The 14,450-nt window shown below is 40.7% G+C and overlaps 1 protein-coding gene across 3 annotated transcripts in view; it reads left to right on the forward strand.

The window, feature by feature from the left end:
- The window catches only part of BEND2 (BEN domain containing 2), a 54,022-nt gene that overhangs the window by 21,400 nt on the left and 18,172 nt on the right, over positions 1-14,450 (forward strand). For all 3 annotated transcript variants that reach the window (XM_077296321.1, XM_077296320.1, XM_077296322.1), the window contains exons 3-5: positions 3,263-3,334; positions 5,234-5,308; positions 11,418-11,519. In XM_077296321.1, coding sequence (XP_077152436.1) covers positions 3,263-3,334; positions 5,234-5,308; positions 11,418-11,519 — 249 coding nt within the window. The remainder of the gene's footprint in view (positions 1-3,262; positions 3,335-5,233; positions 5,309-11,417; positions 11,520-14,450) is intronic.

Here is a 14,450-nt window from a genome sequence, read left to right on the forward strand (position 1 = left end):
CACAACCATCTCCAGGGTTTACAGAGAATGGTCCGAAAAAGAAAAAAAATCCAGTGAGCGGCAGTTCTGTGGGCGGAAATGCCTTGTTGATGCCAGAGGTCAGAGGAGAATGGGCAGACTGGTTCGAGCTGATAGAAAGGCAACAGTGACTCAAATCGCCACCCGTTACAACCAAGGTAGGCCTAAGAGCATCTCTGAACGCACAGTGCGTCGAACTTTGAGGCAGATGGGCTACAGCAGCAGAAGACCACACCGGGTACCACTCCTTTCAGCTAAGAACAGGAAACTGAGGCTACAATTTGTACAAGCTCATCGAAATTGGACAGTAGAAGATTGGAAAAACGTTGCTTGGTCTGATGAGTCTCGATTTCTGCTGCGACATTCGGATGGTAGGGTCAGAATTTGGCGTAAACAACATGAAAGCATGGATCCATCCTGCCTTGTATGGAGCATCTTTGGGATGTGCAGCCGACAAATCTGCGGCAACTGTGTGATGCCATCATGTCAATATGGACCAAAATCTCTGAGGAATGCTTCCAGCACCTTGTTGAATCTATGCCACGAAGAATTGAGGCAGTTCTGAAGGCAAAAGGGGGTCCAACCCGTTACTAGCATGGTGTACCTAATAAAGTGGCCGGTGAGTGTATATATATATATATATATATATATATATATATATATATATATATATATATATATATATATATATATATATATATATATATATATATATATATATATATATATATATATATATATATATATATGCTTCACAAAAACAGGCAGCATTCCATATTCTTTTTTTTTTTTGTATACTATTATCTATCTATGTATCTATCTATAGATAGATAGAATAGATAGATATAGCAAAAAAAAGTGATTAAGGCAGCACGCCAATTGGAATGTCCAGGTGAAGTTTATTAGCCCATATGCGACGTTTCGGTCCCAAGTGTGGACCTTTGTCAATATTCGTGGTAACGCTGCATGTCGTGGTGGGATTAATTCTTTAAAAAAAATAATAATAATATTTCATTATAGTTTTGCAGAGTATAATTAACATGGTAACTTTTATTTTGCTCGTCAATGGTTGCAGTGATACCCAGTTTATACATATACAGACACAAAGTCAAGTCCAGAAATACTTGGACAGTGACAGAATCATGGTGATTTGGGGTCTGCGTGCTTCTATTTTAGATTTAAAATGAAAAAAACTGAGATGCAATTGAAGTGTAGACTTTCAGGTTTAATTGCAGAGGTTGAACAAAAATATCCTGTGAAATACTCAGGAATTGCAACCATTTTTCTACAAAGCCTCCTCATTGCAGGGGTTCAAAAGTAATTTTACATATTAACTTTACCATAAATAAAATTTTCATATTTAATACTTTGTAGAAAATCCTTTGCCGGCAATGACTGCCTGATGATTGCTGAAACACTTTTTACTTTCCCATTTAGTGGTAATCTACAGGTAAATAGCATTTACCTCCTGTCTGGTGGGCTTACTGGCGGACCAGCTACACAGTGAAATTGAAGTTGTATTCTACTTGTAGCCGCTCGCTTCCAATCACAGTGGCGATGCAGGGAGCGGCTACAGTCACCATTCACTATACAGTGAGCTGCAGCTGTAACCTCTCTCCTTGTCCCTTGATTGACAGCTTACTGTGCAGTGTGTGTGCACGTAGTAGGCTCCGTCAAGATCAGGTGGAGTGAAAACAGCGCATAGACCATGTAGGGAGCAATGAATGTTACAGCTCCCTGCAGCACCTGATGACTGCAAGCAACCTGCTACATGGAGACTACTTAATTTTCTCCCTGTAGCCGAGTTTCCAGTAACCAGCCAAACATGTTGAAAACGCCTTTTACTTGTAGATTACCAATATATCTGCAGTTAAATAAAGTTTTGGTAGGGACCCTTTCCTTTTAAAACAATACTTACTGGTCCCACAAGGGTTCTTGAACATGTGATCAAAGTCCAATTGATAATACGTCATTCTATTTATGCAATGCATTACCTGGCTGCTCAGCGTTGACTCAGGTAGCCTAATAGACTCCAGCTGAGGTACATAGCAGATTCAGAGGCTGTCATTAGGCTTGCGGTTATCATGGCAAACCATCAGCACCCGTGATGGCGCTTCAGGATTGGCGAAACGGGGAGACTCCTCACTTGCTGCTGTTAAATGCTTTGTGGGGAGTTAGTGCTGAAATTGGAGCGGACTCCAGTCCCAGCACATGCAGCAAGAGCTTATCTGTCTCCCCCTGACGAAGGCACGCCGCCGAAACGCGCGTAGGGGTCGTGGCACCATCTTCTGAGTGTGTGGGTAAGGTACTCTTATTAATGTCTGGTCTACATTATTGCTTAATTGCTGCCATTTTTTGTGCTGGTATTTAGTGATCCGTGTCACAGCGGATCATATCTATTACAGTAGATGCTAGGTTGATTTGTGTTCACTTACTACCTGCATTCCAGTACTTTTTGGTTTGGCTATTATTATTTATATCTAGTATTTGTTTGCTTAGGTCCAGGGTTTTGGTCTTTCGAGATTTATACATACTCAGTATGGTGCCATGTACTTTTTTGTTGGCTCACCATTGACACACATATATGGCTACCAGGCGTGTGTTTCTTTTTGATTTTTTTGTTTGTTGTATTATGTATGCTATGGGGATTATATCCCTTATTTTTTATTAATAATAAAGATCATTTTTCATTAAATTGTTCAATATACGCATTTTTTCTTTCTTATGAGTTTAAGTATATGGCGTTGAACATGTATATACTTTTCGCTATTATAGACGCTGCAAATATCGGCCACTGATGGCCAATAGACATGTTACGTATGCGGTCTATTTGACAAAGGTAATCAATTGGTTTTCTATAAGAGCTTATCTGTGTATAACAGCCAGCACCTGCTGCGGATGGCACAAGCACACCATTCCTGGGCTGTAATTGTACACCCGATTGCGGTAAACTTGCAATGTGGACATACAGTTACACGCATACAACACTGTTGACATGTATCAAATAGTATCTGGGTGGAACTGAACATACCCTTAGTGACCAGAAGAAGAGATCTCTTCATTTGTTATAGCACATGTGCTCACTGCATAGGTCATTAATTTATTTTAATTTAGTCTCTGATTTTTTATAATTTATATTTTTCCCTCTGAACACATTTATCTTTACTTTCTTTTTGTTGCTTGTTGTTTTGGAACTCTTACCATTTTTAACATTGTCCCTTTGCTTTTGTTGTTACACATGCAGATGTCTGTGCAGGGTGAAGAATATGAAGAGATTAACAATCTAGAGTATGACTATGAGGCAGAATATGAGAATGTAAGTGGTCTTATGTTTTCTTTTTAATGGTTATGGAAATATTTTGGTGATAGTGATTTCATATCATTGATATATCTGATATGAATTACCACTGAATGTTGTATTATGCTTTTTTTTATTATACACTTCTCTCTCAGTATTTGCATGAGTCATGTTGTGGATTAATCTAGTAGGGTTTGATGATTCCGCACCCCTTTTAATTGTTTAATCTGCAATGCACATCTGCATTGTTCACCATGAAGAATTTTGCTGCAGCCCGCCCAACTTGCAGATTTAATTAGTAACGACAGCCAAATGACTGTTTACAAAAAAGAATGTGCTGATGGTCATTTTTATGTCATCGAATTATCATTCAATGTTCGATCACTGGGCATATTTAAGAAAAAGTCAGATGGCCGTATAACACAGACGAGGATCGCAACGTAATGCTTGGTCTGGCTGTCAGCTCCTCCCGTCCTGAGCGTTATCACTGCATGGAAATACATGCTGTCTAGCTTGGCTCAGGAGAGCCGACGGGCAGTTTAAGCATTGTGATCCTCGTCCAAGTTATACAGCCATCTGACTCTTCCCTAAAAATAAATGTCAATGAATACATAAAGGACCTTGACTAGTCTAAAAGCTGGACCAGTCTTTTCCTGTCTATTGATTGCATGCCCACTGAGGTGTGATTGAGATCCCTGATCTGGCCTCACTCTCTCCTCCCAGGACTTTGCATCCCGGCACAACCTCTGGCATGTAGGTAGATGTCCACTTCAGCTATGCACAGTGGACATCTAACCACATTCCTTCAAGACGTGTCCGCCTTAGTGCACTCCTTTTCAACTTGTCAAAGTCCTTTGGATATGTGGCAAAAGAAGTTTGAATAACTGAGTATCACTATATACTGTAAACTTCCCACACAGTGGGTTTGCCTGTAATCAGCTTCTGATAGAACGGCTTGATTTTGGTGCAGAGACCTTGTTGTAGTTTCAATAAAATCAATGTGTTAACTGCTCGAGATTATTATTAGAGGACTATTTGTTTCATGCCATGTAGTCCTCCTTCTCTGTGTAACCCCGCCCCCATCACTGATTGGCAGCCTTCTGTATACACTGTACATTGGCACAAAAAAGGCCAATCAGTGGTGTGGGCGGGGTTATACAGAGCTCAGCATTCAGAGAACTGCTAGATCTGCAGCAGATAAAACAGTGATATTTTAATTCAGGGTCTCCTGCCCATACTTCATGGTTCTCTCAGATTACATAGCGACAACCTGATGACAGATTCCCTTTAAAAACAGATTACCGTACTTTATATGTGTTGATTCAGCGGTCATGTTCCCTTTAATGAATATTAACCTTTCAGTAAAATAGTTCATCAATATGAGATAGTTGGAGGTCCAATACCCATCACTTGAATGGAAGCTAAAGTGCAGACTCTGCAGCGGTATACAATAAGCAATGTATGGGGTTGCTGTGTTGCCCCCTATGCTGCTTATATTTTCCGCTGCTGGAGCACTTTTCAGTTGATCGGTTCGGGTGCCAGGTGTCGGACCCCCACCAATCTTAAAATTCTGATTTGGAGCCACAATGCATCACAATATAGACGATCAGTAGTGTCGACTGGATTCTTTCCACTATCCTATGGATAGGTCATAAATTGTTAAATCCTGGACCACCAATTTAAGAAATTATAGATTTTATGTTAGCAGAGGAACCCAAACAAAGCAGCATGAACCCACAAGATCTAACATTGTGTCTCCGTGATTAAATGATGCAGAACATGTAACACCTCTGTTTTCTTTAACAGAATATTGAATAAGCTCTGTCCATTTTTTACCTGTAACTCATTTTTATTTTATTGACTTGCTATATTTACTGCAAATGCAAACAACTCATATGTACTATCTTTCATCATCAGGCAAGCGTAATTTCAGATGTGTCTTATGCTGGAGAACAACTGCCTACACTCACAGAAGTGCTCAGCTATTGCCAGGTATAGAAAACACAATTACTGCGCTCGTTTTTAGCAAGTCTACTCCCAAACATCAAAAGATAGCAGCAGATAAATACTTTGTTTGCAAAGATGAGGCATTCTGTCTGAATTAAAAGCCAGAAATTAACATACTGCCTTTTAGATGTAAAATGAATATTCCATTAATTTTACTGTGCCTTATGAGTATAGAAGGGGCGCAATATCACTGTACCGCGTGTGTGTGTATGTATATATATATATATATATATATATATATATATATATATATATATATATATATATATATATATATATATATATTCACACACATACATATGTGTATGTGTATATATATATATATATATATATATATATATAATCATATGTATGTGTGTATATATCTATATATATATATATATATATATATATATATATATATATATATATATATATATAAAATATATATTATGTATTTTCATGACTATGAAAATTGTACATTCACACTGTTCACACTGAAGGCATCAAAACTATGAATTAACACATGTGGAATTATATACTTAACAAAAAAGTGTGAAATAGCTGAAATTATGTCTTATATTCTAGGTTCTTCAAAGTAGCCACCTTTTTGCTTTGATGACTGCTTTGCACACTCTTGGCATTCTCTTGATGAGCTTCAAGAGGTAGTCACCGGGAATGGTTTTCACTTCACAGGTGTGCCCTGTCAGGTTATTAAGTGGGATTTCTCGCCTTATAAATGGTGTTGGGACCATCAGTTGTGTTGTGCAGAAGTAAGGTGGATACACAGCTGACAGTCCTACTGAATAGGCTGTTAGCTGCTTTTTTCTTGCCATAATACAAATTCTAAGTAAAGAAAAACAAGTGGCCATCATTACTTTAAGAAATGAAGGTCAGTCAGTCTGAAAAATTGGGAAAATTTGAAAGTGTCCCCAAGTGAAGTGGCAAAAACCATCAAGCGCTACAAAGAAACTGGCACACATGAGGACCATCCCAGGAAAGGAAGACCAAGAGTCACCTCAGCTTCTGAGGATAAGTTTATCCGAGTCACCAGCCTCAGAAATCGCAGGTTAACAACAGCTCAGATTAGAGACCAGGTCAATGCCACACAGAGTTCTAGCAGAAGACACTTCTCTACAACAACTGTTAAGAGGAGACTTTGTGCAGCAGGCCTTCATGGTAAAATAGCTGCGAGGAAACCACTGCTAAGGACAGGCAACAAGCAGAAGAGACTTGTTTGGGATAAAGAACACAAGGAATGGACATTAGGCCAGTGGAAATCTGTGCTTTGTTCTGATGAGTCCAAAATTGAGATCTTTGGTTCCCACCACTGTGTCTTTGTGCGACGCAGAAAAGGTGAACGGATGGACTCTACATGCCTGGTTCCCACCGTGAAGCATGGAGGAGGAGGTGTGATGGTGTGGGGGTGCTTTGCTGGTGACACTTGGGGATTTATTCAAAATTGAAGGCATACTGAACCAGCATGGCTACCACAGCATCTTGCAGCGGCATGCTATTCCATCCGGTATGGGTTTAGTTGGAACATCATTTATTTTTCAACAGGACAATGACTCCAAACACACCTCCAGGCTGTGTAAGGGCTATTTGACCAAGAAGGAGAGTGATAGGGTGCTACGCCAGATTACCTGGCCTCCAGTCACCAGACCTGAACCAAATTGAGATGGTTTGGGGTAAGCTGGACCGCAGAGTGAAGGCAAAAGGGCCAACAAGTGCTAAGCATCTCTGGGAACTCCTTCAAGATTGTTGGAAGACCACTCCCGGTGACTAACTCTTGAAGTTCATAAAGAGAAGGCCAAGAGTGTGCAAAGCAGTCATCAAAGCAAAAGATGGCTACTTTGAAGAACCTAGAATATAAGACATATTTTCAGGTGTTTCACACTTTTTTGTTAAATATATAATTCCACATGTGGTAATTCATAGTTTTGATGCCTTCAGTGTGAATGTACAATTTTCATAGTCATGAAAATACAGAAAAATCTTTAAATGAGAAGGTGTTTCCAAACTTTTGGTCTGTACTGTATGTATGAGTATATATATGAAATATATATATGTGTATATATATGAAATATATATATATATATATATTTATTTATAAATATATATATATATACACTCACCGGCCACTTTATTAGGTACACCATGCTAGCAACGGGTTGGACCCCTTTTGCCTTCAGAACTGCCTCAATTCTTCGTGGCATAGATTCAACAAGGTGCTGGAAGCATTCCTCAGAGATTTTGGTCCATATTGACATGATGGCATCACACAGTTGCCGCAGATTTGTCGGCTGCACATCCCAAAGATGCTCCATACAAGGCAGGATGGATCCATGCTTTCATGTTGTTTACGCCAAATTCTGACCCTACCATCCGAATGTCGCAGCAGAAATCGAGACTCATCAGACCAAGCAACGTTTTTCCAATCTTCTACTGTCCAATTTCGATGAGCTTGTGCAAATTGTAGCCTCAGTTTCCTGTTCTTAGCTGAAAGGAGTGGTACCCGGTGTGGTCTTCTGCTGCTGCTGTAGCCCATCTGCCTCAAAGTTCGACGCACTGTGCGTTCAGAGATGCTCTTAGGCCTACCTTGGTTGTAACGGGTGGCGATTTGAGTCACTGTTGCCTTTCTATCAGCTTGAACCAGTCTGCCCATTCTCCTCTGACCTCTGGCATCAACAAGGCATTTCCGCCCACAGAACTGCCGCTCACTGGATTTTTTTTCTTTTTCGGGCCATTCTCTGTAAACCCTAGAGATGGTTGTGCGTGAAAATCCCAGTAGATCAGCAGTTTCTGAAATACTCAGACCAGCCCTTCTGGCACCAACAACCATGCCACGTTCAAAGGCACTCAAATCACCTTTCTTCCCCATACTGATGCTCGGTTTGAACTGCAGGAGATTGTCTTGACCATGTCTACATGCCTAAATGCACTGAGTTGCCGCCATGTGATTGGCTGATTAGAAATTAAGTGTTAACAAGAAGTTGGACAGGTGTACCTAATAAAGTGGCCGGTGAGTGTATATATATATATATATATATATTATTATAATATATTGGGGGAAATAAGTATTTGATCCCTTGCTGATTTTGTAAGTTTGCCCACTGACAAAGACATGGTTTTCTCGGTGACTGTGGTCTCAGCTGCCTTGAGATCATTAACAAGTTCCCTCCGTGTAGTCTTAGGCTGATCTCTCACCTAAGAGCCAGAACTCTTAATGGTTGGTGAGGGATCAAATATTTATTTCTGACTGCAAAATGCAAATTTATGTAATTTATACAATGTGATTTTCTGGATTTTATTTTTAATATTCTATCTCTCAATGTTAAAATTAACCTATCATAAAATTATAGACTGTTCCTGTCTTTGCAAACATTAATCTGGCTTTTTTACGTTTCTTTTGGAGTAATGGCTTCTTCATGGCAGAGTGGCCTTTCAGCTCATGTTGATAAAGTTCTTGTTTCACTGTGGATATTGACACAATCTTACCAGCTTCCGCCATCATATTCACAAGGTCTGTTGCTTTTGTCCTTGTGTTGATATGCACATGTCGGACCAAAACACGTTCATCTCTGGGACACAGAACCCGTCTCCTGAGCGGTTTGATGGCTGGACATTCCCATCTAGTTTGTACTTGCGTATGATTGTTTGTACAGATGAATGAGGCACCTTCAGGTATTTTGAAATTGTACCCAAGGATGAGCCTGACTTGTGCAAGTCCACAATTCTCATCCTGATATCTTGGCTGATTTCTTTAGACTTTCCCATGATGCTACACAAAGAAGCAGTGTTTTTAAGGTTTGCATTAAAATACATCCGCAGGTGTCTCTAATTAACTCAAATGTTGCAAAAAAAAACCTGTCGAAAGCTTCCAAACACTTGACATCATCACCATATGGGCAGTCCAGAATTGTTTAAAGGCAAAGTAATCTTGGCGTATGTAAACTTTTGACTTTGCAGTAAGTAATAAAATGCCTTAAACGTTCTCTCTCTCATTATTCTGGCATTTGGTAAATATTAATAATTATGGTAATCCTAATTGACCTAAAACGGGAGATGTTTATTCTGATTTCATGTCAGATATTGAGAATAACATGTATATACTGTATGTCTTTTTGTGTAAACTTCTGGTTTCGCTATGAGCTACAGGAAGCTATGAGCAACTCCCTCCCTAGTGTTCTGCATGCATCAAGATTTACCACCCTTTAACCATTTTGTTGTAGTGCCCCTCGTGGGGTTCCAGTATGGTGTTTTGAAGGTGATATGCAGTGCATTTTGGCCTCCAAACGTAGTATGTATTATGGCATCCAAAGAGTTCAATTTTGGTCTTATCTGACCAGACTACATTCTCCTAGTATTTCACAAGCTTGTCTAAATGTTATTGAACAAACTTTAAACAAGTTTGAACATGCTTTTTGTTCAGCAATGGCGTCTTGTGTGGTGAGTGTGCACACAGGCCATGGAGGTTGACTGCATTACTTATTGTTTTCTTTGAAACAGACCTGGAATCAGCAGGTACATTTTTCTGTAGCTCTCCACAGGTGATTATTTTCTCTTGGATGACTCTTCTGATTCTTTTCACTCCTCTGTGTGAAATATTGCGGGGGAGCACCTGGTGATTGCCGGGTTATTGTGAAATGATGTTTTTTCCACTTCTGAATTATGGCCCCAACAGTGCTCACTGGAACCTTAAGCAGTTTAGAAATACCCTGTAAAAATAAAATAAGTCTGTAACCAATGCAATCAGTATGTTTTGCAACAATAAGGTTGCAAAGGTCTTGAGACTGCTCACTGGTTTTACCCATCATTAGATTTTCCTTCTGTGGTACCTTGGTAATGAAACACCTTTTTTTACAGACCGTCAGTTGAACCAGCTGATATTATTTTTCACTACATAGCAAGATTGCTTTCGAATTCCTGATAGATTTCAGCTATTGTCATGAGTTTCCATGACTTTCTGCAGCTCTCTTTCTTCAGGTGTTCAATACTTTTTCCCTGTGTCATTTCTCATTTTTACACATAACTTAATTTATTGACATCTTTGGTTTAAATTCTTTTACTGTGTCAATTGGATGGGTTGTTACCGACATCTGGTGAGAATTTCAGTTCAATAGCACCTTTATAAATATATTTACCTAGAAAATTGGTGACGTGTTCAATACTTATTTCACCCGCTGTACATACATACTACATGCAAAACCGCTTTCCTTGACAATAACTAACTAATCAGCATGGAGAATGTAAAGCTTACACATTTTATGTGTTGTGTGTGTGTTTGGTTTCTTTTACAACTAGTCTTATATGTAAACACTAGATGGAGGCCCGATGCGGTCGCATCGGGAGGGCGGTAATGTCACGATGGGTGCAGGCTTTGCAGCGTTGAGAAAAAACCCCCCCCCCCATCTGCTCATCCAACCTATCCGCTGTCTCTTTCCCCATGTGCTGACTTCTCCCGTCTGTGCTCTCTTCTTTGACCATGTGCCGCCGTTATCAGCGGAAGGATTCACTGCGCCTACGCAGTAAATCAGAATGCCGTCATCTTTGTGCAGACAGATAGCGGCGGTCACATTAAAAGTGCGCATGCGCTCCTCCTGTACAAAGATGGAGGCGGTCAGTGAATCATTCGGCTGATCCCGACAGCGTGTTCGCGACGGTGTTCCGCTGGTGGTACCGCGCAAGAGGCTGCGTACAGCGTATACAGTGTGTATGTGTGTGGTGCGTGTGGCATATGCAGTGTGTGTCTTTGTGTATGTGTGTGTGGTGCGTACGGCGTATACAGTGTGTGTTTGTGTGAGGTGTGTACGGCGTATACAGTGTGTGTTTGTGTGTGGTGCGATGGTGTTCTGCTGGTGGTACCGCGCAAGAGGCTGGTACCACCAGCAGTTTCCATATTGAGACGCCCATCGCTTGGGTGTCCCAATATGGAGGTCGGTGAACTTCCGCCGCTTGGAATTCTGGGATCCGGACACATTTGGACGGAACAGGATGTGAAGACATTACAAGGTAAGTATATAATTAGATGTACCATTCCTTTACGCTGGGAGAATGAAATGAAGTAATGGCTACCACACAGACAATTGATTGCAACATTGTATCATTTTAGGCTGTGTATGAAATGGTCCTCAAACTGGATAAAAAGATGGATTTGCTCCAGAGAAGGGTATCTGAGATGCATCATGCACGGATGAAACCACATTTAAAGCCTGTGAGTAATGTGGTTTTTTTTTTTTAAATTATTTATTTATATTAGTTTTTGGGTACCTTACCATTTTTATATGCTACTTGCCAACATGCCTTAGCTGTCGCCAAACAAACTGTTTCCATGCTCCTCCATAGCCATGAATGTTGGGCTCTGTTATGAGTTGAGAGTCCCCATACATATTAGTTGGTCAGCTGGTCCGGTCAAAATCTGCGGGTTCAGTCGACTTTAAATCTAAACGGAATCTTTCAGTAGGATCAACCTTGCTAAGCCATCTATATGGGTATGTAGGTCACAGGAAGCTGAATAAAATGTTACCTTGATATCTGCAATCCCATGTCTTGTTCCAGAAAAATCCACATTTTTCTTATATATAAATGAGCTGCTCAGAACTATGGGCCGGACACATCTGCAAGAGAACATGTCTCCATAGCTTATTTTTAATAAAAGGAGACGTTAGCAGTATGAGATGTGTAACTAATACAGAACAGTAGAACTGAACTTTGTCTTCTTACAAACTCATCTGCTGCAGCTCTCACAGCTCTGCTGTATTGCAACACTGGCTGCCTGTGAGATGGAAGTTGAAGCACTAAGAGGACAACCGCAGATGTTGTTTAAAGCGTTTGTCCATTACTCAGGAAACACCTTCTTAATCCCTATGTTCCCCCCCAGTAAAATAATACCACCTATACTCCCCTACGGTTCTGATGTCGTTCCAGCAGTGACGACACTGGCTCTACTGAGTCCAAACAGCGCCGGCTTCTCTCTCCTCTCCTACAGATATAATGGACATTTGGAGGTAATGAGAGATCAGCCACAGCTTTCACTTCTTCCGGGTGTCTGATTTGTCTGAAGGAAGGGGAGTGAAGCAAGCACTGATTGGCCAAAGGAGAGCCAGTGCCAACACTGTTGGAACGGCACTGCAGGTGAGTATCAAGTGTTGTTTTATAAGGGCGGACATATTGATTGAGAAGGAGTCATCTGAGTAGTGGACAACCTCTTTAATGCTGTCCTTTGTCAGTTATAATCACACACAACTCTGCAGTGAGATCAGGAGAGCAGAGAGCGGCCAATACACATCACACTGGTAACGCCCTCTTTATCTAAAACAAGCTCTAGAGGCAGAGTCTCATACAGGTCAGTGTTCGCCCCATAGCCTGCAAGAGCTCATTTACATTTAAGAAAAACATGGCTTTCTTTGGAATAAGACATCAGATCCCAGATGGAAAATACTAATAAAACAACTACTCACACACCGACCTGAATGGACTAGAAGAATTGCCCAGTATTATAAATGCACACAGATGAGGCTTGCATAGGGCATTGGTCACACAAATGTGTCTCATCGTGAGATAATTAAAAATGCTAGTTATGACCTCTTCATTTTATCCAAACATTTCTTTAAAAATAGAAATAGACATTCGTTCAAAAACATGGCTTCCAGAGCGAGGTATTAGTGGCACCCATATGATTAGATCAGGCAGGCTAACCTATATCCGTGCACCCCACAAGGATAGACACCCCAATTTCCACTGCCAACTCTAAAGGGCCTGGCTGCATCCTGCATAAAATGTATAAAACGCATGAGGTATTGGTTGACATTTTGGCCAAAATAGCTAGCAACCCACGTCTAGGGTCCTCACTATAATAATAATAATAATAATACATTTTATTTCTATAGCGCCGACATATTCCGCAGCACTTTACATTATAGAGGGGACTTGTACAGACAATAGACATTACAGCATAACAATAAACACAGATCAAAACAGATACCAGGAGGAATGAGGGCCCTGCTCGCAAGCTTACAAACTACGAGGAAAAGGGGAGACACGAGAGGTGGATGGTAACAATTGCTTTCGTTGTTCAGACCACTATCTTGCGAGTTATGAAAGTAAAATCAAAAATATCTACATAAAGCCATATCTTTCAAAAAACATAACGTAAAATAGACTGCCCTACTTACCAACACCAGGTCACAAAACCAATATACAGGATGCAGCAGCCCACCATGATAAAGGCAGAGGCAGCACAGGTGCGAATTCCTGATGAAAACCACACACACACACACACACACACACACACACACACACACACACACACACACACACACACACACACACACACACCTCATGTAGGAGGTGGTTGCAGGGTAAATTGGGGTGTCTGTCCTTGTGGGGTGCGCTGATATAGCGCAGCCCGCCTAATCTAAAAGTATGGGTATAACTAATAGGCTGCAAGCCAGACACTGTGCATCACGCTTGTGTGTATCTAGTGCCCTATACAAGCCTCATTTGTGTGTATTCATAACCACCCCCTCCATGTACGTTCCCACAGTAAGCTTTTGGTGTATTTTTGATGCTGTGTCAAAAACGCAGCGTCTTACAGTGGATGGGCTTTATAGAAACCTCCTGCCCTCTGCTTTTATTATACTCGGCGTAAGCTGACCTGCGATGTGTTTCAAATTCGCAGCATGTCAATTTCTCTTGCGGATACGTTGAGTTTTCTGTGTGAATTTTTCTGATAGACTTGCATTAGATTTGGAAAATCCACAGGTAGAAAAATGGACATGAGTTTTTAGAGCTTTTCTGCAGCGGAAACTCCAAAAAAACTCATGTAATCCGCACCTAAGTAGTATGTCAATAAAGTTTTGTTAACGCAAAAAAAACCCAGGAAGTATAAAGTACAAAGCTGCTTTATTTAACCCCTTAATGACTGCCGATACACTTGTTAATGCCGCTGACAGCTGACACCCTGCTCTATTGGTTTTGGAGCCGATTGGGACCAATTAACCCCTTAAATACAGCTGTCGATTGCGACAGCAGTGTTTAATTGGTTGCAGGGCCTTAGTAACTTCATACTCCCGTGATGAGAATCGCGAGTCCCGATGGTTAACGTGGTACCCTGAGGTCATGTGATACGGTGGCCTGTGAAATC

This window comes from Ranitomeya variabilis, chromosome 3 (genome assembly GCF_051348905.1).
Source record: "Ranitomeya variabilis isolate aRanVar5 chromosome 3, aRanVar5.hap1, whole genome shotgun sequence".
NCBI lineage: Eukaryota > Metazoa > Chordata > Amphibia > Anura > Dendrobatidae > Ranitomeya > Ranitomeya variabilis.